Source organism: Rhinolophus sinicus, chromosome 15 (genome assembly GCF_057876585.1).
Source record: "Rhinolophus sinicus isolate RSI-liver-muscle chromosome 15, RSI-T2T, whole genome shotgun sequence".
In the NCBI taxonomy this organism is placed as follows: Eukaryota; Metazoa; Chordata; class Mammalia; order Chiroptera; family Rhinolophidae; genus Rhinolophus; species Rhinolophus sinicus.
Window position 1 is genome coordinate 86125963 of NC_142515.1, and position 24069 is coordinate 86150031.

Below are 24069 nucleotides of genomic sequence, written 5' to 3' on the forward strand. Positions count from 1 at the left end.
GGGTCCCTAGCACTGTATCTCCCCCAGTTCTTTTCTGCTGTGGAAATTGGGGGTCAGGGGCCTGCATGAAGGACTGGAGCCTCACCAGGGTGTGTGTATATATGTACCTGAGGCCTCCATGCCCATTTTTGTCCTTGCAGGTTGGGCTGTGTGGCCCCTGCTAGACCTGTGTATGTCCCTGATCAGGGCCAAGTATGAGTGCATGTGTTATGTGTGTGTGGGTGTATGAGGGAGGGGCGTGGATGCATGTGTGTGGCACCTGTGTGCATGGCTGGATGATTCCCCAAGGGGGATTGCCAGTTAACTGGGTATCAAGACTATTGGTCAGTGTGCCTGAGGCCTGGGGATACATCTGGGCATCAGGTGAGCGGTGTGTATGCCTGTGTGTTGTCGTAACTGCCAATATCAGTGACGCTGTATCTCTTTGTATTAGGGTCAGGGTATTCCTTGTGTTGTTTGGCATATAAGTAGAGGTGCTGATGGTGTGTGTTTGTGTGATGATGTGTTAGTGCATCTTCCTTTTATCAGTGTCATTCTGCATGCCTGGGTGTGTCCTCTGTATTGCCACAACTGCCAAGATGTTTTGGTGCGGCTTTGTGTATGTCTATGTATAGGAGTTGAGTGTCTGGAACATGTCAAGGTGTCGTGTGTGTGTGTGTGTGTGTGTGTGTGTGTCAGTGTGAATCTGTATGTGTCAACAGGTACTAGTGTGTGTGTATCTTGGTGTCTGTGTGAAGTTGGTGTTGGTGTGTGTTTATACCTGAGTGTCTAAACATGGTTTGTTGTTGGAATGTGTGTGCACAGGTTTCATCATGTGATCGTGGGCCTGTGTGCATGTCTGTGTGTGGGTCGTGGGTTGGTTTCTTAGTCTTGGGATGTGTGTGTGTGTGTGTGTGTGTGTGTGCTTGGCGTGTGTCCATGCTATATGTGCGTAGGTGTCTGCCTGTGCTTTGTTGTCGCAATGTGTGGTACGTGTGGCAAAGCATTCTGTATATGACATGTGTGGTGGGGTCCGTGTCTGCGTGTCAGCGTGTCTGCGTTGGAACGCGAGCCAGCACGTGTCGGGGTGGCTGTGTCGGTGTGCACCCCCGCGCGCGCGCGCGTGTGTGCGCTTGTGTGTGTCTGCGTGCATGTGTGTGCGTGCATGTGTGTGTGTGTGCGCGCCGGCCGCCGCTCCCCGCTCCCCGCCCGCCCGCCCCTCCCCGTGCCCCTCCTCCCGCCCGCCCGCCCGCCCGCTCCCTCTCCCCGGAGTGCGCCGCTTCCAAACTTTGTCTAAACTTTCACTTTCACAGCGCGGCGGCGGCGGCGGCGGCGGCGGCGGCGGCGGGCGAGGGTGACCGGCCGAGCGGCGGCGGCATGGAGTAGACGTGCGGCGGCGGCGGCGGCGGCGGCGGCGGACGCGAGAGACAGCGGCAAGCGCGGCGGCGGCGGACCCGGAGCCGGCGGGACCGAGCCTGCGAGCGGCGAGCGAGGAGCGGCGCCGGGCCGAGAGCGGGGCCGCGGGCCGGGCGGGAGCCGCGCGGCGGAGGCCGGAGGAGCCGAGCCGGAGCCCGAGCCCGAGCGCGGCTGCCGCCTGCCGGGCCTCCCCTCGCCGCGGCCGGCCGCCGCGCTCTCGCCCGGGCGCCCAGCTATGTATTCCCCGTATTGCCTCACCCAGGTACCGGCCGCCGCCCCGCGCGACCGGGGAGGGGAGAGGGCGCAGGAGGCCGGCCGGCAGCGCGGGCGGGCGGGCGGAGGGGCCGTGCGGCGGCCGGGGGAGTCAGCCCGCGGGCAGCGGAGGGGTGCAAGCGGTGTCGTGGGGAGTCCGGGCACGCGTGCGGGCACCACAGTGCGCGTGCGACGCTGGTCACCGGCAGACTCCTGTTGGGGAACCCGGGGGTGGCCGGCTGCGTGCGTGGCGCTGCCCTGGAGCGCTGAGCGGGAGTGCGTGTGTGTGTGTGTGTGTGTGTGTGTGTGTGTGTGTGTGTACGCGCGCGCGCGCTCGGCTGGGGTGCGGTGGGCAGCGGGACTCCGGACGACTTGTGGGCGACTGTGGCGGCACCCGGGCAGCGTGGCCGCTGGCAGTGTTTGCGGGGGTGACAGAGTGGCAGGGGGTGATCCCGAGGGCTCAGAGCCTGGATCAGTCCGGCCGAGCTCCCAGGGGCGGGCGCAGCGGTTCTCGAGGGTGGCAGCGGCTGGCGTGCGTGGCGGCGGCCCCTACGTGCGGCCGGGGTGCCCGGGACGGGCCGAGCGGCCCGGGCGTCTCCCCAAAGTCTTTGTTCAGGCCTCACATGGGAGCGGGGCTAAGAAAATGGCGGGGCTCCCAAATTTCGGAGGGGCAGGGGAGGGGAGGGAGAAGTGGGCGCGCTGCCAGCCGGGGCCGCGCCTCTCCACCGACCCTGGACGTCGCCGCCTCGCGCCCCCTCCCCTCCGCCCAACTTTTCTCCGCGCAAACTTTCTGGCCCCCGCTACTCCGGTTGCAGTGCGGTGGACCAAGCGGGCCCGGGGAATCCCGTCCCGCCGCCCGGAGGCGCGAGGGCGGGAGGCAGCCGTGGACGCCGCCTACAGTGCTGCGGCCACGCCGTCGGGTCAGCAGCGAGCAAAACAGCGCCGACCTTGGCGCGCTGCGAGAGCGCGTCCCGCGTCCCGCCTCCAGCGAAGTTCCCTGCGCAGCGCTCCGCGGAGGCAAAGGCCCTGAGGATGCCTGCCTTTCTACGCCACCCTCTTTGGGCTGTAGCCCCAGACTCGGAGAGGGCGCAGGAACTGACCAGAGTCCCACAGCAGTCCTGGCAACGTTGCCTGCAGGGCCAGGCCTAGGCTGGCAACACAGACTCCACAGAGGGGACACCAAGGGCCTGCCCAGCGGTGCCTACCAGCAGGACCTGTTTGTGTGGGGAATCTCTAGGCCAGGGGTCCTAATTCTCCTCTCTGCCAGTCTGAGCCTTGCTAACTGTATGCCAGGTGTGCCCACAACTGGGAGCGGGAGTCTGCGTGAATATGGCTGCTACATAAGCCTGGTGTGTGGCCATGGGCAAGAGGGTATTTCTGGGATTAGTGTCAGCTGTGGCCACACCATGCTCTTGTGTGTGTCAACAGATGCAACTGTGTGGTGTGTGCGTGTGTATGTGTGTGAGTAGATCTCAGGGGTCTGCGTGTGGCTTCTGTGGATTGGCCGTGGGCAGGCCTGCATGGCATAGACATGTGTGTGACCCAGGGAACAGGTTTTCCTGTACAGGTGTGAGTATATGTCAGTGAGGTGCACATTAGCGAGGTTATGTATCATGGTGTGCATGCAAGTGTGAGCAGGCACTCTGGTCACTGTAGCAGTGTGGGGACCCCGACATCTGTGCCTCTCACTGGCAGTTCACCCCATTTTGGGCTTCTACATGATGATCTTACCCACCTAGCTGGGTCTGAGCCATGGCTGCCTTTGGAGTTACGCTTGGCTAGTCTGCATGGCTGGTGTTTCGGGCCTAGTGGGACCAAGACCCTACACTCAAGCAGCCCCTTGACCACCAGCTGCCAGTCCAGCTCCCTGGCGTGCCACCTGAGGCCTGGGTGAGATTCTGGCCATCAGATTTCACAGTACCCTGGGGAAGAAAATGCCGACTGATCCACTGTGACAAGACTAGGAAGGGGCTGGGGCAAACCCCAGACTCAGGGTGATGGCCAGTGCTTGACTCTGTGACACTCCAGAAGGGAGCAAGGGCTCAGCTCTGTCACAGGCCTCAGCTTTGACAGCTGGGGTGTGCCAGGGCAGGTGGGTAGGAAAGTGGGCACGGTCTGAAAGGGTGGCTGCTGTCCGCGGGTCAGCAGGGGCTACTCCTCTGACAGCTACATCTCTTGAATCCAGAGTCTCTGTTTTTACGAATTTTTTTGCTTCCATAGTTTACCCTGCCAGTCTCTTTCTCTTTCTCTCTCTCTCTCTTTTTTTTCTCTCTCTCTTTCTGTCCTATCTTTGTCCCTGTCTCTCCCTGTCTCTGTCTCTGATTCCGGCCCCATCTCTGCAGCCCCTCCCCTCTGCGTCTTGGACTCTGTCTCTCTCTGGCCTCCGTGTGTCTCTCTCTCTCTCTCTCTCTCTCTCTCTCTTTTTTCTTTTTTTCAAACCAGAATTGGCTTCGATTTTAAAGTCAATAAATGATTGAGCAGGAATGAGCTTGGAGCAGCGGGGCCCTGGCGGGGAAAGGCTCTGTGGGCGAGGGGGAAGGGCGACGGGGGAAAATCTCCTTCTGGAAAAAGCATCGAAATCCAGGGCGGCTGGGCGGGGCGCTTGCTGGAGCTGCTTGAGCCTGCTGCAGCCACAGACCTGAGTCCTCAGTGGATAGGAGGGGGCAGATGGATGGGACTCCCCCTCCAATAAACAGAGATGCACACCAGAATGTCAGCACACACACACACCACTGCCACCGCCAAGATGGGGACATAAACGACATGCTCACACTGATGTCCAGACACATGGCCACTGACAAACTTACAGACACAGGAGATGGTGGATCTGTGTTCCCTCCCTGCCCAACACACACACACAAACACACACACCCCTCAAAATGGGACATGTGTATCGACGTCGGCTCGTGGACACATGGCCATACCACTGGTACAGGCTGAACCAAGGGTGTGTTCACCCCCACACTTGCTTACACAGATCCAGGAATGGATGGATGGATGGACACACACCTTTACACAATGCTCTTGGCTCACCCAGGTTTGTACACAGATATGCACGCCCTCAGACACACACTCTCACCGACGTTCCCTGCCACGACGTTCCCTGCTCGTTCCCTGCCACACGAGCAGCAGAATGTTTATGTACCTTTATTTCTGTGAAGCTGCACACACAATGGTTCCAGAGGAGGGGGATGGGCTGGAGCTTCCCTGATGCCCTCCCCCCCTTAGCTTTCTCTGTGGGTCACTGTGACCACCCTTCTGTCCCTGTGAAGCTGTCACTCCCTGTCCTGGCACCCATGTGGGGCCCCCTTTTTATGGCACATTTTCTCTCTTGTGCTGGCCCTTCCTGCTTCATAGCCATGGCTGGGTGGGAGGTGTACGCAGCATGAGCTGGGATGGGGTAGGGTCCTCTTGAGCCTGGGTTGGGCTCCATGAGATATTTTGAGGCTGGGCCAGGCTGAGCTCGGAGTTGAGGGCTCTGCTGGGTTATTGCGGGAGGCAGGGTGCTCCCCTCTCCTGGGGCCTGGAACCAGGCATCCTGGCCAAGCTAGGAATGTCTTGTGTGGCCTCAAGGGCTCCCAGATAGAAGAGGGAGCAAACGTTGAGAGCTGTTTGAGCTCCAGCTCTGTATCTTCTAATCCTGTGACCTGAAGCACAGGATTTTCCTGGTCTGTAAATTAGTTAATAATAGTGCTTACCTTTCGGGCTGTATTAGGCTCAGGCATGTAGCATGTGCTCAAGAAACAAAATGACATTTGGTTGTCATTTGATTACTATTGTTAGGCCACTCCCAGGCCTTCCAAACTGAGGGAAGGCTACTTTAGTGGGGTGAGAGGCATCGTTGAACACTTCTTAACCATAGAAATCCAAATGGACTACCTGGAAGAGGAAGCAAGAGAAGAGTTTGTAAGGAGAGAGGCCAACTCATGGCCTAGCAGTTTTCTCCTGGGTGGGGTCCTGTACACCAAGTGGAGGGCAGCAGGTGTTCAAGGCAGGGATGGTGGAGGACAGGGGGCAGGAGGAAAGAGACAAGGCCCGTGCTGCCCTGTGGGGACCAGATGGCTTTCTTGGGGCTCTGGTTGTCCCGGTCCTTTCCCTCATCTTGACACTGAGTGCACTTTGGGTCTGATCTCTGGGGCTTTGTGCGGGAGTGTGAAGAAGTATGTGTGCGTACAAGTGTGAATGGGGTAAAGGACCTGGGGATGAGGATGGGTCCTGATGGTGGCTTCAGGGTCTTCTGCATGGCTCCAGAGCCTTTTCTGCATCTGTACCCAGGCCTTATCACCTGGGTCCACCATGGGGCCAGGATGCATGTGTGGGACCCTGTATGGGCACTTCACAGTGTCCACTGGTCATCGTGGGTGTGTGTAGAGGTGGGCGTGCAGCCGTGGCTGTGGCAAAATTCCTCTGGTGCTTTGTGTCTGACTGCTGACCTTCATGTCCAACCTGCTGGGAACCCAGCCTTTTTTGTTTGCTTAGTCCCTGTCCTCTGCTCTTGAAGCGCGAATTTGGGGTCTTGCACTTTCCTCCAGCTGGACCAAGAGATAGGAGAGGAGTCCGGGAAGCCTGTGATTCCCTCCAACATAGCACTGAGGAGGGCTCCAGCTGGGTTGGGGAAAAGGGGTGGGTATCTTCACTTTCCTGCCCCCCAGAACCCCGGATGTTGAGGTGAAGAGGCCAGTGGCCAGCTATGAGCTGCTACCTGGGTTCTCCCAGATTTGCACATGTTCATCCGCATCTTGGGTCTCAGAGCCACCATTTTCTCGCAGAGCCATGTGGCCATGCATGTCTGCATAGGTCCCTTTTCAAGTGTCCCTCTATCTCTGAATGTCCATCACTGGGTACATGCCTGCCTGCCTGAGGGTCACCCCAAGCGCCGTCTCTGTGTATTTGGGTGACAGTGGGGTCAGGGGTCTGAGTCACCAGACGTGTCAGGTGCCTGATATGGTCTTTGTGTCATGGTACCCCTGTGGTGTGTTACTGTACAACGACTTGTATCCTCTGGGTGTCTGACCATCAGGGGAGGGAGTGTATCCATGTGCCTTGCCTTGCGTGTCGACTTGTCCGTGTTGCCCTGTGTCGGCACACGTGTTGATGTGTGTGCCTATGGATACTGCCCTCATGGCACTGTGCATTCTGGGCTCGTCCCCGTGAACACTGTGTGTCTTACCACACCAGCCCCTCTCCCTGGCCTCGCTCATCCTCTCGGCATAGTGTGAAATGCCCACTATGGCGGCCAGGCCAGCGAGCAGCTGGGAGCTTGCTGGCCTCTCCATAGCTTCCCATGAGGTTGGGCGGCCGTGGTGGCCCCGCTGTGGGCCCCGCCTGTGCCCCTGGCCCGGCATGGACAGAAGCCCGTTGTGTGGCGAGGTGCGGGTATGTGTTGGGGCCGCCCACAGGCCTCCCTCTGTGCCCGCTGTGCATTGATCTTGGCTTCTGCCTGTGTCCGTCCTGGCCTGGCCAGCTGGGGTGTCCGGTTGTCTCCGTGGGCCTGAGCCCACTGCTCCCAGAGCCAGGCCTGCCCTGGGTCCCACACCCAAGGCTGTCCCTCTGAGGCTCTGAGAGCGTGGATTTGGAAACTGAGGTCCCCCTCTCCCCCCCTTTCCTCCCTCTCTCCTCCCCTCCTCCCGCTCCCTCTCTCCCTCTCTCTCTCCTCCTGCCAAACGCGTCTTGGCTCTGTCTGAATATCTCTCCTCCTCGATTTTTGGCTCCAGCTCTGGGCGCGTTCACTAAAAGAAGAAGGGCTAGCTCCCTCCCTCCCTGCCCCCCCTCACCGCTTCCCCACTCCTGAAGAGCCCCTCTGAGGGCGGGAGTGGCCATATGCAGGGACCTAGGCCCCCTGAGTGGGCTTGGCCAAGGGGGCACAGGCCTGGTGGGTGAGGGGGCCGGGAGGATTGGGCCTGGCAGCGTTAGAGGCAGCGGCCGTGGTGACTGTGCTACCCGGCTGAGCGGGCGGGCAGGTGGGGAGGGGTTGGGGGCACGGAGCTGGGGTGTCTGGCTTCTGGTGGGGCTGGCAGGCCTCTGTGAGGCGCAGCTGTGCCCAGAACTCTGAGCTGCGTTTGCCACCACTACCGATGTGGCTGCGCCAGCCGGGGAGGGGGAGGTGGGTGGCGGGCACTGCGGCACTTTGTGGCCAATTGGAAGCCGGGGTTGCACTGGGAGTTCTTCCCCCACTGGGCCCCATCCTGAGGGGAGCCAGGGGTGGTGGCCAGCAGCAAGTAGGGGACAGTGCCACCACCACTGCCGAGGACCCTGCCGCCTTGGCTGACAGCTTGGTGTCAGCCTTCCTGGCACAGATAGGGCAAAGGGCGGGGGTCTGTCCCCATCTGAATTGGTGGGAGCCAAGCCGCAGGAAGGGGCAGCTCAGCGGTGTACCCCACCTCCTTGGCCTCGGGAGGCAGCAGGAGTTGGGGGTAGAGGCCAAATCATCAAGGAGGGTCTGTCTGTATAGGGGCTTCGGTCGAATCATCTCGGGGGTTTATTCTAGGTCCATCTCACACCAAGTCGCACTCTCTCACTGGTGCACACGGGCACAAAGAACCATGCTGTTGCACACAGGCGCGGCACACCCTGGCACAACACACCTCCCTTAATCAAGCACAGACACAGGCATCCCCTCACAAAGATGGTCGTCTTCACACACAGACACCTAGAGATGTCTGCCACACCCGAACACATCGGTACAGGAACACACGTGGGCTCAGACTCTCAGGCGCACACAAGTCACACAATAACATGCTGTGAGATACACAGCACAGACGTATGCACTGCCCCTGCCAAACACACAGGAGTGCATGGACCCACAGACACTCAGTGAGAAGCACCCGGGACACATGCAGTAACACCGTCAGACCCCAGAAACTCACACAGGAGCCCCGATATACCCCCACTACCATCAGAGACACAGGAGCCCACGCATGCACAGTAGCGCGCTCCGAGACTTGCGGTGAGGCATACACACTTGGAAGTGTCTGGAGACATTTTTGGTTGTTACACGGGGAGGGTGGTTTGTCCACTGGCACCTAGTGGGTGGAGGTCGGGGATGCTGCCCAACACCCTATAGGGCACAGGACGGCCCAGATATCAACAGTGCTAAAGTGGAGAACGTCAGCCCTAATATATTGTCAGACACACATGGGAACAGCTAACCCCTGACACCCATCTCACACTCACAGACACACACAGACAGGAGGCCAGCTGACACAGTGTCTCACACAGTCTTGCTCACCAGGACCCAGCTGCTGTTACAAATACAGTCCTCCGCAAGTCCAGGCACAAAGGCTATGGCATGTACACAGCCCCGTGTTGCCTCAGCACACAGGGATGAGTGTCATACCCACACTTGCACCTGGGCCACACCTGGCCCTGCTTGGAAATGGCACCTGAGAGATGAGACCTGCCCTCCTGGCATCTCCCCTCCATCTACCGGCCCTCTGACTGTCTCTGAGCAGCAGATTCAACCACCGTAACCTCTCCTGATGGAATTTGGAGCTCTGAGTCCCTGCGCTGGTTTGCTGAAATCTGGGAGACCACATGCCATCCCTGCCCAGGCCACTCCTGGCCCTCTGGACCCAGAGGTGGGCCCAGTGGACGAAGGCTCCATTCTCACTGTCTTGCTTCTGGCAGCCACCAAGACAGTCTGGGGTGGAGGTGAGGCTAACGTCTGAGACTCTTGTCCTCTGTAGGGCTGTCTCGCTAATATTCTGGCTTCTGACTCTTCGTTTCTGAATATGAAAAAAGAGCGAAGAAAGATGGCTGGTAAATTCAAACAAGAAGAAAGCCTTTTGTAGGATAATAATGAAATGAGCATTTGTCCTAAAAATCAGAGCGATGGCTAAAGTCTGTGTTCACTGTGTCTCACCCTGTATTAAGGGCCTTCCCAGCTTGTCTCTCTGAGTCCTTCCATGTGAGACAGGTATGGCAGGGGTTAGCTGTGCCCATGTGTGTGTTACTATGTGTATCTGACAGTATATTAGGGCGGGGTTTCTCCACTTTGACACTGTTGATATTTGGGACATTTGCACATTATTAGGAGAGTGTAGTCTCTGAGCCAACTTCCTGGGTTTGAATCCTGGCTCTGCTACTCACTAGCTGTGTGACCTTGGGAAAGTCACTCAACCTCTCTGGGCCTCAATGTCTTCTTACAGGGTTGTAGTAAGGATTAGAGGAGTCGGTTTACAGAAAGTGCTTTGAAACAGTGCTTGATGTGAAATAAGTGCTTGATTTTATAGGTCAAAAACATTCAGAGAAGAGCATCCAGTGCCAGGGTCAAGGGCTAGGAGATGGTGGAGCCTAGGCCACTTCTCTGATTGCCACCATCCTAAATCCTACTAATGGGACAGAATTGCAGCTTATTCTCTGGCCTTTACCAAATTTCAGAGTGGGCCTGTGTGTCTCCATATCCCCATTTGAAGCTTGCCCCAGCTGTCGGCCCTTGAATCCTCCTTACCGCTCTGACCATCAGATCGTCTTCTGTCCAACGCTCAGAATAAGAGTAGATGGTCGTCTCACCCCCCCTGGCTAGGCTCACCTTTACCCCAGCAGGGCCTAATGCCCTGTCCCACACCTTGCTGGACACCCAGCCAGAGCCTGCGTGCTAGGGGTGCAGCCGGGGGCCTGTTCATTCCTTCAACAAATATTTACCAAGCACCTCCTGGGTTCCAGGCCCTGTCCTGGGCCCTGGGGGCTCAGCAGGGAGCAAAATCAACTGAAGTGCCAGCCCTGGTGGGAGGGCAATGAACCCGATAAACAAGGGAGTTTCCAATACTTGAGGCAGCAATAGATGTACAGGGAGAGAACAGGTAGTACCCACGGAAGTGCTGGGCAGCTGCGGTTTTAGCAGAGATGGTCAGCGAGGCTGACTTTCAACTCAATGTCCCTCTGCCAGAGCTCAAGTGTAGGCCCTTTCCCTCTCAAAGGGGCAGTCTGGAGGTCAAGGGTATGTGGCTTAGCATGGTCGCCGTACCCTCTGCCTTGAACGCATGGCCTGTTGCTGCAGCCTGAGGTCACCCATTATGTGTACTTGTAGATACGATGTATGCTGCCTGCCCCAGACCTGAGGACAAGATGGCTGGGGCCTCTCCTGTGTAGAAACTGGGCCTCAATGGGCACCGGGCGTTCTCAATCCTGCTTCTCTGAGCCTGGGGGTGGGGCAGGGGCAGCTGGCGGCCTGGAGTGGCACTTCCACCTGGGCCCCTCGATTTAGCTCCCCCGGGGCGGGCCCAGTTTATTTTTACCGCAGCCCGTCACCCTGGCAGTGCCAGGCAGCGCCATCTTTGTAGGGTCTTGGGGACCTGTTCACGGCTTGGGGGGGACCTGGCTTTGTCTGCCAGACCCCTGATTTCTGCTGGGCCCCCATCTTCCTCCAACCCTGAAGCTCCAGGCATGAGGGCCCTGGGCTGGGGCTGGTGGGGTCGGCACTATTGGCTGGCAACCACCGTGCCCAGGCTGGTGGCATTTGGTTTGGCGCCCTGCCTGCCCGCCACCCCCACCCCATGCCCGGGCAGAGCCGAGCGGCTGCTGCTGCCAGTCTCCATTTTGAAGTTTAAGGTGGGGGTGGGGGAACACTGGGTGCCTCCCTGCCCCCTGCCTGTCCTGTGCCACCTGGGGCTTGTCCCCCTTGCCTGCTACCACGCCCAGACTGCTTTCCCGCTGCCCCTTTGCAGCCTGGAACTCGGTGACGATGCCTGCCTGGCTCCCGTCTTCCTGCTCACTTCCTCCCTCCCTCTTCTTCTCTCCTGTAATGGCTCACCATTTTGGCATCTCCTCCCCTCCCCCTCCCATAGGCGCCAACTTCACTCCCAAACCCTCTGCCATCACCATCACTGATCTCTGCTGCCTAAGGGCTGGGATCCTGGGAATGAGAGCTTGAGGGGCCGGGCATGTGGGCACCAAGGACTTTCTGAGTGCTTGCGTGTGTGTGTCTGGATGGGGACACATGCTCCAAACCAGCTTGTGCCACCTGCCTTGAGGTTGGCAGAGCGAGGCTGCAGAAAAGGGGTGGCAGAGAAAGTGCAGACCCTTCCATTTCTGGTCAGTCCTTGAAGCCCAGTGTCAGCCTCTGGGCAACTGGGAGACCAGGGTGGGCTTTTCTGCCCTAGCCAGAGCCTGGATTTTCCAAAGGGAGGCTACATCTGTAGGATGCCCTACCCCCTCTCCCCCCAAGTTTCCCCCAAGGCTTCAAGTTCCTGCTCTCCTCCCCAGAGCCTGGGTGGGAAACCAAGCCCCACATTGGGCACTCGTGCCCCCAGAGGGCCAAGGGACTTTGGAGGAACCGGTTTACTGCCCCCCCCCAGCCCGCTGCCTGTGCCTCTCTCGGCACTAAACAAAGTTTGCTAAGTAACTTCAAATGTTATTTGAGGACGGCCTGGCCTCAGCCCAAGACGGCCCTGTGGAAACTTGCTTTTCGCTGCCGAGGCTGCAAGTATCAAAGACACACTTTCGGGGGGGGTGGGGTGCTTCCATGCCTCTCCCCCCTTGGTGACAGGGGCTGGCCCTGAATGGACACACAGACACACAGAGGCCCGCTCTGACCGAGAGACACACACATCATGCAGCTTGCACACCAGGTGCATGACAGCTGGGGACCACAGCACACACCCTAACACACACAACATACACATACTGACACACCAAGGGGGGGAGGGCGGGGTTCATAGGGTGCTGCCCCCCGCCCATGGGTCCCGGAATTTTTCCAGCTGGAGGTTTCTCAGAGACTGGAGTCCTATATTCTTTGGTCTCCTGGTCATGATTGGGTGCTAGGAAGTGTCCCCTCTCCTCTCCCAGACTCAAGCTTTCCCAACTATAGAAGGAATTGGTGGGCCTGGGTGGTGTGCGAAGTGGAATCCCACACTGATTAGGAAAATGCCTGGGTTTTCTTGTCACTCCACCAGGGTTGATTTGAGGAGTGAGTCCCTAAAAGCAGACAGGGGCTTAGCATGGGGTCAGGGTACAAGCAGGGCTCATAGTGTTTGCTGGCATGGCTGCCAGTCCTGACCCCACAAACCTGACTTGCATCCACCTGACTAGAGGCTTGGACTCCAAGCAGCTCCAGGGTCTCCAGGTCCCAGGGTTTTCTTACCTTCTCTGTCCATTTCCTGGCTTTTCTTGATCTTTCCCCAAATCCCTCCTTCTCCTGGTCTCACCAGCCCTTCCCAGGCCTGGAGCTCAGGGAAAGTGTGGGAAACAGGCTCAGGGTGTATGTCCCTCATTAAAGCCAGCGAGGCCTGGAGTCCTCCATGCCTGGAGGTCACTGATGTCCCTCCTGGGGTCCCACAAACCCAGGCATGAAGCTGGGGGTGGGCATCTGAACTGACACAGTAGGTAAAAATGAGGCTCTGTCATAGGGTCCCTCTGACTTGTCACCTCCTGAGGTTTGCAAGCTGGTGGGGTCTCACTCAACACAAAAGAAAGGCCAAGGCCCCAGGGGACACTAGACGTCCCCCCCCCCAGTCCGCAAGAGCCTCCCAGTCTTACTGTCAGCCAGACCCTCACCAAGGTAGCTTTGCTGGGGTCCCCCGGTCCCAGCCCCACACACTGCCTCATTTCCACTCACAGTCGGTACTCACAACACCCCACCACCCGCAGTCTGTCACACAGTGACAGCCTGTCACAGGCACTGCCACACACCGGCACAATCTGTCGTCCACGCACAGTCTCACACACAACCTGTCACACGCGCACACACACAGCAGCACAGTCGCACACACAGCCAGCCTCACGCGATCACACCAAGCATCACAGCTTGTCACAGCCATAGACTCCTCACAATAAAAATAACAGCTACCAACTCCAGAGCAGTTATGCCAGGGCAATGGGCGGGTGCACGTGACCTCCTGTAACCCAATATGAGGCAGGTATGAGTAACCTGTTTTACAGATGAGGAAACAGAGGCCAAAAAGTCAAGTGCCAAGGTCATGGGGCTAGAAGTGGGGTGGCAGGAATTAGGCCCACAGGGCAAGCAAGACTCAAACAGGTCATCCTGCTTTTCAACCCACTCCTATCTACTTGAAGCCACCCCTCCTCACCTACCCCATGGAGAGTCCCTTCCCATTCCCCAGATTGGGAAAAGTGAGGTTTTAAGCAGTCCAGTCAAGAAACAGGGGAAAGGGCCCTCAAACTGTCTAACCTTGGCTGAGGAAATTTGAGCCATGCCCTCCACCCCAAATGCTACTTGGCTTTTTGTAGCCCACTGCGGTGCAGCTTGCTGACTTGTGAGATTTCCTTGTGTAGGAGCCTTTTGGCTGGAGCCAGGGAGACAGAAAAGTTCAGGGTCCTCAAAAGCTCTGCCCCTGCTCACATGGGAGAAGTGACAGCCATGGGCTCCTAGGCCCCCTCCGCGCAAGCCCGGCCCAGAAGCCTCAGGCACCCTGCACCCTTACTCCCCAGGGCACTCCGCATTCCAAGGCGCTTCCTCCTCTTCCTCCTCTGCAGTCCGCCTTCCCTTGCTTTTTTCTTCTTTGTTCCACCCCCGCCCGCTCCCCGGGGCTTCCCCCATTAGAGCTGCCCCGGCCAAAACCAACACTGCTCCGACGACATCCCGCCAAAGCCCGCGGGGCGGCCGGCCCTGCCCCCTGGCCCGCTTGGGGGTAGATCCGGGCTCAACCCAGCCACGACGGTGGCCCCGGGCGCACGTGGCCACTCCTAGGGCGCGTGCAAGTACATGCGCACAGTTCTGCGTGGCGGCCGGATGGGACACCCGGACGCACGTGCGCCCATGTCTGAAACCTCAGCGGGCACTCAGATACATGCACGCACAGAAGCACGCTCCTTCAGATCCTTCAGAGTGGCTCCGCCTGGGGTCCAGTACGCCCTTGCCCGGCGCCAGACCGGGATCCCAGGCACCGCCAGCTTATATGCACAACCAGGCCTGACAGCCCAATGGGGCTGCCAGGTAGCACATGCCCATAAACACGCCCTTGCCCAACAGCAGATCATCGGGGTCCCGAACTCTCTCTCTCTCTCTCTCTCTCTCTCTCCCCTCTCCTCTTCCCCCCCCCTCCTCTTGCACCCATTAGGTACTGTCCTACATTCCCATGGGGGTCCCGGGCTCAGGTGGGTTCGTGAGCCTGCACAAGCCGCTGGTGCCCACGCACGTGGCTCCAGGCCCACGTGGGCACTCACCTTCCCAGCCTACATATGCGTGTGTTTCACGTGAATCGCACACCTGCCAGGCCGCCCTGGGCACCTGGCTCCAAAGCCGCATTCAGGTTGTTGGGGGAGGGGACTGGGAAGTGGAGGCCTAATTCCCACTGCCCCCATTTCTCTTAGAACACCGCTTTCCCAAATGTCCCTGGGGGCACAGGTGAGATGACCCAGGCTGCCCAGTAGCTCCCCTGCGTGTGCTATATTTATATTGAAAATTTGTACCTCTCTCTATATTTTTATATGTTAAGAACCTCCCCCCATTCCTGCTCCACGTCTGTACTTGGATTTTTACCACCCCCACTCGGCTTCCTCCCAAACCTGCAAAACCCATTTCACCAAGCAGGGATGTGGGGCGAGGTGGGTGCAGTCTTTCGCTTTCCGATTGTGGATGCCCCATGTTTTTAAAGGCCAGGAACACCCCCTCCTCCCCTGAAAAGGTCCTCCCCGAAACACAGTTGCGGGGGTGGGTGCTGGTGGCGAGATGTTGCTTTTTGGTGTGTTTGCTGTTGCTGCTTAAATTAATCCTGAGTGACGGCCCGCAATTCCTCTTCACAAAGAGGCCATTTAATTTCTCCCCTCCTCAGGCGAAACTTCCATTTGCCCCCTGAGTCCAGCTTGGCAGTTCAGGCCCTGCGCTACTAGCCCTCCTGGCTTTCCCCTCAGGTGCACCCAGGGCGTGGGGGCGGGACCCTCTGCAAACCATGGACCTCAGGAGTAAGTGTGGGTGGGTTTTGGAGGTGTGGGGGGAGATAGCTTAAAATATAAGCACATTCCTTAAGGCAGGTGTGGGGGTGTCCCAGGACTCCCTTCGGTGCCACAACCTGGCTGAATAAAGTTACAGTAAAACGTCCCTCCACGCCTCCCTTTTCAGCCCCCCACATCGCCATGGAGCCTACCCAGTCCACGTGTGCATTAATCACCTCGTGTGCCTGTGCAAACCTCAGCAAAGACATACTGCCTGTGCCCTGTGTGCTAGCCCCTGGGTGTGCCCATCAGCAGGTGCCCTCTGCCTACGGGTTCCTTTCATTGTCACCTCCCGGGTGTTCTTTGCTCGTGGCATTTGCGGGACCCTCCGCAATTGGCTCACGTCTAGGGGGGCAGACACAGGTAGGTAGAGGTAGTGGGGAAACCTCAGGTAGGGGGAGGACTGTGTTTTCCACCCCGCAGAACATGGGTGCTGACTCTCAAGGTCACTTGCTCTGGCACCACGGGGTGGGAGGGGACAGCACAGCCTCGACGGTACGGACAGCTGTCTCTGGGGCCCTAGAGCGCCGCCAGCCACCAGCAGGCTCTGAACAAGGTCGGAAGTGCGCGGGGGCGCAGAGGCGAAAAGGCGGGAAGAGGCGCATGGAGAACCCTGAAGTGGGAAGCGCCTGTGGCACGGGGTTGGATCGCTAATGTCGACCGGCTTCAGGCGTTGAGCGAGGAGTGAGGACTGCTGCCCCTGCGGGCAGGTCACAGGACACTGGGAACAGGTGTAAAGGAGCTGCTGCGATAGATGGGGCACCCCAAATGGTGTCACCTTGTAGACCCTGGGTGAGAAGGGTGTCCCCTGTTGCGTCCTTCTGCCCCACACTGCGCAGGCGCGGCTCCCTGCTGCCCAGCGCGGTCTCACCCCTCACAGCGATCCCTAAAAAACGTGACTCCGGATGTAGGCATCGAGAACCCGCGTGGTTAGCGTTCTGGGGCGCTGGCCTTTTGCAGGATCGAAGGCCGTCGCCATTAAGTGCTCAAATGGAGGCGGACGTTTTGGCCTCTAGGCGGGTTTAGTTCCCAGGCGCGCAGGGTAGAGCTCAGGGCCGCCTTTACCTCAGTTTCCCTCCTGTGCCCACTCATACCAGACGGGCTAATGCGCGTGAGGGCTTTGGAAATGAATGCAACGTTGATGAGCCCTGTTATTCTGTGGCTGCTCCGGGGACTTTTGGGTTTAAGTGCCCCAGAATCCGAGGGCAACTTAGAGACATCGATTGGAGAGGGTTCCCTCTTCCGCGCCGCTTGGTGCGTGTCACCGCCTCCAGACCTCAGGACTCGCAGGAGCCTCTCCATTTAACTCCAAGCCGCCTCATTTTTGGGAATAAGGGTGGGGAAATTTACCAGGGGAGATTTTTGTTTGTTTCGAGGGTTGGCTGGGTTTGGGGGCGTTTGGCCTCCAGCGAGCACGGGGAAGAAATGTGACTAAGTGGCAGAAAATGCGCTTTCCCTTTCCGTCTCCTCTGCCTTCAGGCCGCGCAGTTGCACAGCCTCCAAGAACCTTTTATTTAAAAAAAAAAAAAGTTCTCCCAGATTCTCTGTTCAACACCGCCTTTCCTCTCAGGTGGGCTTCTTGAATTTGGGCCGCTAAGGTCTCCCCAGCCATTACTACCAGCCGTTTTGCAGCACTTCCTGGGCAGGCCTGGGGAGGAGGTGGAAAAATGGAAAAAGAACGGTATGCGCCCAATGGGCCCGACTTAACCTGTTGGACGAAGAGGCTGGTGTCCGGCTAATGCCCACCCCCAGCCACCCACTAGAGCCCTAGCAGCCCCTGGACATTCAGAGAAAGCGCCCAGGGGCCTCCCAGCGGCCCCATCGGAAGCCAGTCATAAACCCAACTTCTCATCACCCGAATTACTTAAATGAGCGCTGGTGGTGTTAGGTCCTTTCCTTTTCCACGTGCAAATGACTCACCCTGCTCCAGTTGCGCTGGGGGAGGTGATCTGGGGCACCCTGGACCCAGAGGCTGCCCATCCCAGCAGCAACTCCCCTGCCCACCCCTCAAGCTCCCAGATCACACTTGGCCCCTTCTCCCCCCTTATATTTTGGGTCATCTTTTCCCTCTTAAAAATAGGTATTTTAAAAATTTAAAGGAGTTTTACTTAAAAAAAAAAAAAACAGCATGAGAAAAAAGCTGAATGATGGAAACAGGCTGTTAAAAAAAGAAAGAAAAATATGTGCCCGTGGCGCTCCGTGGAGCTGGCGAGCCTTGCCTGCCTCTCGACGGAGCTTTTGGTCGCCGGTTCCCTGGTAGAACTCGGTGTGGGGCACCTGGGATCTGCACCGCTGAAAAGGCACTGTAGAATTGCAAGGATTATTACGATTTTAATAAAAGTGTGTCCCATTTAGGAGCGCGCTTCTGCGCTGTCTCTGTCGTTGGAGCCCGGGTTTGCCACGGCAAAGTCTGTAATCAGAGAAAAATACCAGCTTTGTTGAAGGTTAGAATATATCATTGGCTAATGTGTGTGGTTTTTTTAATAACGCTAAGCATTGGAATAATTAAAGAGTGAGAAATAACTCGTCTCTCCTCTCCTTTCAGCATTGTCTTATTTAAGAGTGGAAAGTGCTCTTTTAGGCAGAGCTGGTTGGTTTTAATGCGGGCTTTTTTTCTCACCCGCCTTTCCCTCCGCTCCGGTCTGATTCGCAAATCCCCAAACTGGCACAAGCCGGGAAACTTGCGGCGGCCGTTCTTCTCCCAGAGTTGGAACCTCGCTTTCCTTTTTTACCCTCTTTCAGAGACTACCCTCTCCTCTTCCCTCCCCCGCCTCTGGGCCCTGACCCACTGCCTGGTTTGCGCTAGAGCGATTTAAAAAAGAAAGAAAGGAAGAAAGGAGCCGGGCTCTGGGCTCTGGTACCACCGTGCCAGCCGAGGGCGCGTTTCCCAGGCGGCGGGGCTGGTGGGAGCGTAAGACTGGTGGGGGTCTCAGATGCAGAGTCTCCACGCCTACTCTGAACAACCCCCCAAAAAAGGGATCAAGTAATCAACTGCTTCTAAAGATCACAGGCTCAGAGAGCTCAGATCCCATGTCATATTTTCAATTAAGCTGAATAGTTCTTTCTTCCCAGCCCAATATGCAGTAGGAAAAGAAAATGCGGTCCTCAAGAACCCGCCTTGGCAGCCCCACACCCTTGATAGGGGAGAGAGCTACCCACTTTGGGCTGGGCCTGGCGTCCAGCCCCAGGACAATGCCACCAACCACAGGGCCTAGATCTGGAGCAGGAGTGCACGGTTCAGGGCTTTCGGTGGGCACCGCCTGGGAAGATGTGGAAATAGAGGAACGGGCTCTTTGTCAGGGTTGCACAGGTTTGCTCCAGTCTGGTGGGAGGCTAAAAGGCTGCCTTGGTCCTTCCCCCAGGTGTGGGGTGGACGGCTGGAGAGGAAAAGGGGCTTCCGCAGTGCTTGGGGAACACGCAGCTACCCAAGAGAAAAGAAAAGGGGACAGTGGGTAAGAAATGGGGGTAAGGGCTGGTGCCCACTGGCGCCAGTGGCTGTGTAGTGCTTTTGCCTTGCAAAGGGAGTTTTTTATTTATTTGCTTCAGGTGTTTTTAATTAAATGTGTTTCTCTTTTATTTTCCTTGTTATTCGATGCTTACTTTTCAGTGATCCCTTGCATTCGTCTTTTTACATAAGCAGAAACTTTTCCCTCCTCTCGGAGAGATATTGTGGGAGGTATTTTGCCTTCAAGTGCTTTCTCTTTCCTGCTTTTTAAAAAATTTAATTTTAAAATTATAAAGTAAATTTAGTGTGAGTGAAAGTGAGGGGGAAGCCAGCTGGGGCTGGAGCCAGGGAAGGGGGAGGCAGATGCCGCTGGGCTGGGCCTCCCTTCCCGCGGCAACCCTGCCCCAGGATCCCCTCACTCTCAAGGCCCCCTTCGTGCCTTTTCCACCCCCTTCCTCTCCCTGCAAGGCTCGTATGGACTGAGCTGAGGGCCCCGTGCCTCGATTGTCAGGAACCCCGGACTCTGCAGAGCCTCTTCCCCCCATAACCCACATGTACCGAGGCCCCTCAGTTCCTGCCTGCTTATTCCCCACTGTCACTATGGCTGTTCAGGTTTTCAGTTTGGTGGGCCCTGACTGTTCCCCCCCACGCACACATCCACTAGTGTGCTAACGCTGCTGCACTGTTGGTTGCCCTGTTGATGGGATCAGAGGCACCGAGTGAGAGAGGCATAGAAACCCCTCTGCAGCAGTGAGGAGGTGAGGGGCTTTTTTTCACTATGGGTTTTTGTGGTCACATGAGTACTGCACCATGCTTTGTAACACACGTGTGTACATAGGTGCTCAAACGTGAAGTTAGTGGTGTGGGCAGGAACTATTTCTAAGGCATATGAATTGCAAGAACTCTATAGCTTAAAAACTCAAGGCCCGTTCGACAGTGCTGAAAATGTTCTATTGCTTAACCTGGGTGGGGTTACACAGGTGTGTTCACTTTGTGAAAATATATCATGCGTCAGACTTAGAGCTGTGCGCTCTTCTTTATACCTACCACACTTCAGTTAAAAAGTTTATTTTTAAAAAAGGAAGTCCCAGTCTCAAAAGTAAAGGCTGTGCATTACAAAATAATAATAATAATAATAATAATAATAATAATGATAATAATAATAATTTAAATAAGAATGTCCTCCAGCCTGCTTTGCTCAGGCCTCCCTGCTAAGGGATGGTGGAAGGGCTTGTAAAAATTAGTGGGCTGATAATAAAACTCGCACGCGTGTGGCCCACGAGGCTTCCTGACCTGTCCACGTGTGCAGAGTGCCTGGAGACCGCCTGCAGACTTAAGTCTAGCTGTAGTATTTTAACATCTCAGGACCAAAGGATAAAAAGTGGTAAGAAGGAAGTTACTTGCCAATTACACTTTGCTGTCAACATCTGGAAAGCAAAATTGCAGCTGTTCTCCTGCCCCTCCATTACCACCTCTTCTTTTTTTCTGCACACTTAAATTTTTTGTATGCGTGCCATACGTACTTCGTTTTTCTGCAATGTTAAAGCATTTTCACGGCTCTACTCAAACTGAGTTGTTGGGTTTGAGCTTAAAAATATTCATATATATATATATATATATATATATATATATATATAGTCTTATAGTCTGACAGTACAATATTTGGAGCAATTTATTTGAACAGGTCTGAAATCAATTGATAATCCCCTGCCTTTTCTTTACCCTCTTGGCCTTTCCAGTGCTGCCGCTCAGGCCAGAAGCTGGGGGAGGACACTCGCTGCCGTGGCCTCTGCTCCTCCCGGCAGGTACTGACAGCTTCGCCCTCTGAGGCCCTTCTGCGGTGTTTTTGTTTTCCTTTCGCCCCCCAAAAATATTTGAACCAAAAAGTTCTTTTTTTTTCCTCCACCCACAGCACACTGAAAGGGCTAGTGAACCGTGATTCAACAGAGCGAGGGAGCCTCTTTTCTTCCTTAGCATTAATTAACTCAAGTTCGTTAGGACGTTGGGTCTGTCGCCCACAGTTTTCTCTTGTGTGTGCTGAATCGGGTCATAGAGGGAGACTTCCCGTGCAAACAGTTTGTGTTGGAGCTCGAGGACACAGAGGGGGAGAGAGGGGGAGAAAAAAAGGGAGCCGCGGTGGAACGGATTGTGGCCGAGGGGTGTGCACGGTCTTGAGCTCCGGGCACCCTCCATGCCGGCCTCCAAAGGGGCTACACACCAGGGGAATGAGGATTCTTGGGTTTCTTTGGCAATGATCCTGATAATAAAATAGTTGTGGGGAGCAATACATTTTGAGGGATTGAAAAATGTCTTCCTTCCAACTCCTAAAATTGTACTTTTTGGGGAAGCCACTTGCCCAGACAGAGCCCGCCCAGCTCTCCTGAGCCCTGAAGCTGTGAAAACCCTGGGCTGTTCCCATCCCGGCCTCCCGCTGTCTGCCCTGGGCTCTGGGCACTGCCTGTTGCCGCAGCAACTGCAAGAAAGAGGCTCTCTCTAGGCCAAGGGTGCGGGGAGTGCAGACCAGGCAAGGGCACAGGGCCTCAGAGAAACTCTCCTCGCTCACCCTGACCCTTCTCTCCTGTGGCAGGGGGAATAGACCTAATAAAGCAAAAGGGTGTCACAGCGGATCCTGGTGGATCTCTGGCAGAGGGCCTGGCAAGGTTGCCGGTGGAGTCTCTGAGGTGCAGGACTCCTGGTGGGGGGTAGGGAGAGGAACATCTCCCCTGTAGGCACCCCAATACTTTTTGGGGGTCGGTAGTTGGCAGTTTGCCTCCAGCAAGTTTTCAACATTTTGCCTTTTGCTCTGGCCTTCTCTCTTGCCCTGTGGACGTTTTCACAGTGTGCTGGGCGCAGAGCTCATCTTCACGTGCTGGTCTTCCCTTCCCTGGCCTTTTGTCCATTTTTCAGTTCTTTTAGAGAAACTTGTAAAGCTGGCCCAGGCGTTCTTCCTTCTTCCAAGGCTCTTGGCCACCTGGTGTGACACTTTTCAGGCCTAAGAGGTGGGTGAGGTGCAGGCTCTGCACTGCCCTTGCCCCTTGAAGCTCTTGGCTGTCATCTGTCCTGTGCGCTCTGCGAAGGGCCCCATCTCCACATAGCCCCCCCGGTTGGAGAAGAGGGCTCTGGTCTTCCCGTCTTTTACTTCTATAATATTTGGTGACACAAGGAAGTTTCAAGCTAAATAATGAATTAAAGACTAGGGTTTTTGTTTCCCATCCCCTGTAGAGGATGAAAGTAAACACTTTCCAGTTACACTAGAGAGAAAAGATTGTCTCCCCCAGTCCCCTGTTCCTACCCTATTTCATTCGGTGCCAGGAGGGTGAGGGGAGATGTGCCTGGAGCAGGGTAGTGTTTAGAGCCAGAACGAGGCTGCCTGTTGGCCCGATCCCAGACCACTACTCCCGGTTTGTAGTCAGGAGGAGAAAAGGAAGGGCAGGGGGGGGGCGGTTTTGTAGGAGAGTAGTGTGCAGCCTGGTTCTGAGGCAGGCCCAGTCCTAGACCCAGCACTGGGGTGTGGGACAAATCCATTCAGCCAGCTTGAGGACGCTGGGAAAACCTTGCGGGGCCGCCTTTCCTGAGCAGAGGAAAACAGGCCCAAGGCAGCCAAAAACCCGCTTTATCCAAATTCTCCTCGCCTCCTCGCAAAGTACATTTCTGGTTTCCATGTCTGGCTTTTCCGGACTCTTGGATGATTTTACTCTGGCGGCAGAGCCCCTTCCAGCCTGCCCCCCACCCCCCCAGAGGGGAGGCCCCACCTACCTCTAGGACAAGCAGCCGGGATCCTTCCTTTTTCTGCCTACAGTTCTCTCTCTATCTGTCCCAGAGGCCGCCACTGCCTTCTTGTGTCCCTTCTGTGGGACAAGATGGGAGATCTCGGAGATACAAAGTCGAAGTCTGCTTTTTTGGTTCGGTCCAAGACTGAATTATGAAATGCCAGGAATTGGGCAGACTAATTGGGGCCTTTTAAAATTTCCTGTGTCCTTTTTCACCCAAGCTGCTGATATGCAGTAGTAAAATAGATACTGAAATATCTGGTAATTTCTGTGTAGGCTGTCAATTATTTGCACTAACTGTGTATAGTTATCCAAATTAACATGGATTTATATATATATATATATATATATATATATATATATACACACACACACATATACATATATATATATGTATATATATGTATATGTATAAAATTAGCATGTATCCAGGATCTAAAAAAATAAACCTGGGCCTTAAAGCAAGCAGGATGTGGACAAATAGGATTTTTTTTAAAGATAAAGAGACCTCCAAACAGTGGCCCTGTCTTTAAAGAAACAACTTCTTGAGCTTCTAGATGTTTCACTATTAGCAGCTATGGGCCAGTTAAGACGCTGATCTCAGGCTGGGAAAATTATTTTGTTTCCTGAATACTTTTGAATATTGTATATGTGAGGTTCTGTACTTATTTTTCTATTTTCCCTTAAATAATCTACAAGGCCTCATTTGTTTTGTGGAATTTTGGAAAACCACATGTTTCACTTTCTTGCGACCGAAACAGTCATTTTCCTTAGCTTTTATTTCCCCCCTCCAGTCCCAGAGCCCTTTTCCCCTCCATCGTCATCCTTCTCTCTCTTTGCAGTTTTGGCTTTCTCTCTCTCTCTCTCTCTCTATTTTTTTTTTTTTTTTTTTTTTTTTTTGGTGGCCTGCTCAGTCTTTTCCTTTTGGGACCACATTTCTCCTAGTGATGGGTATTTTAGAAATGTTTCAGTGTAAACTGTTGCTGTTTTTTTTAAATAAAATTCTATATACTCGACAATAACAAGAGAGGCCTCTCCCTCACAAAGGCAGAAAAATTGCTTTCCACAAACCAAAAGCTCGTGAATTTTTAAATTCTTATCTCTGGCTTCTCGGTATTTCTTTTAAATGGGGAAAATAACTTTCCCCCAAAAGTTTCGCTGCTTTTCCTTTATTTTTTCCACTTCTCGTTTTTAATTTTCTTTTCCGCTCACTACTCTCACGAGCATCACTAACTTCCTTTCCCCTTGGTTTTTGGTTGTTATTTCTAATTCCCATTCCCCCTTCCCCTCGCATTTTCCTCAGAGGCCTGCCTGTCC

At 55.5% G+C, this 24069-nt stretch overlaps 1 protein-coding gene across 1 annotated transcript in view; it reads left to right on the top strand.

Annotated features, from left to right (window-relative positions):
* The first annotated feature begins 1290 nt into the window (after positions 1-1290).
* NFIX (nuclear factor I X) overlaps positions 1291-24069 on the top strand; it is a 94989-nt gene continuing 72210 nt past the window's right edge. The window contains exon 1 of the mRNA XM_074338060.2: positions 1291-1657. Coding sequence (XP_074194161.1) covers positions 1631-1657 — 27 coding nt within the window. The 5' untranslated portion in view covers positions 1291-1630. The remainder of the gene's footprint in view (positions 1658-24069) is intronic.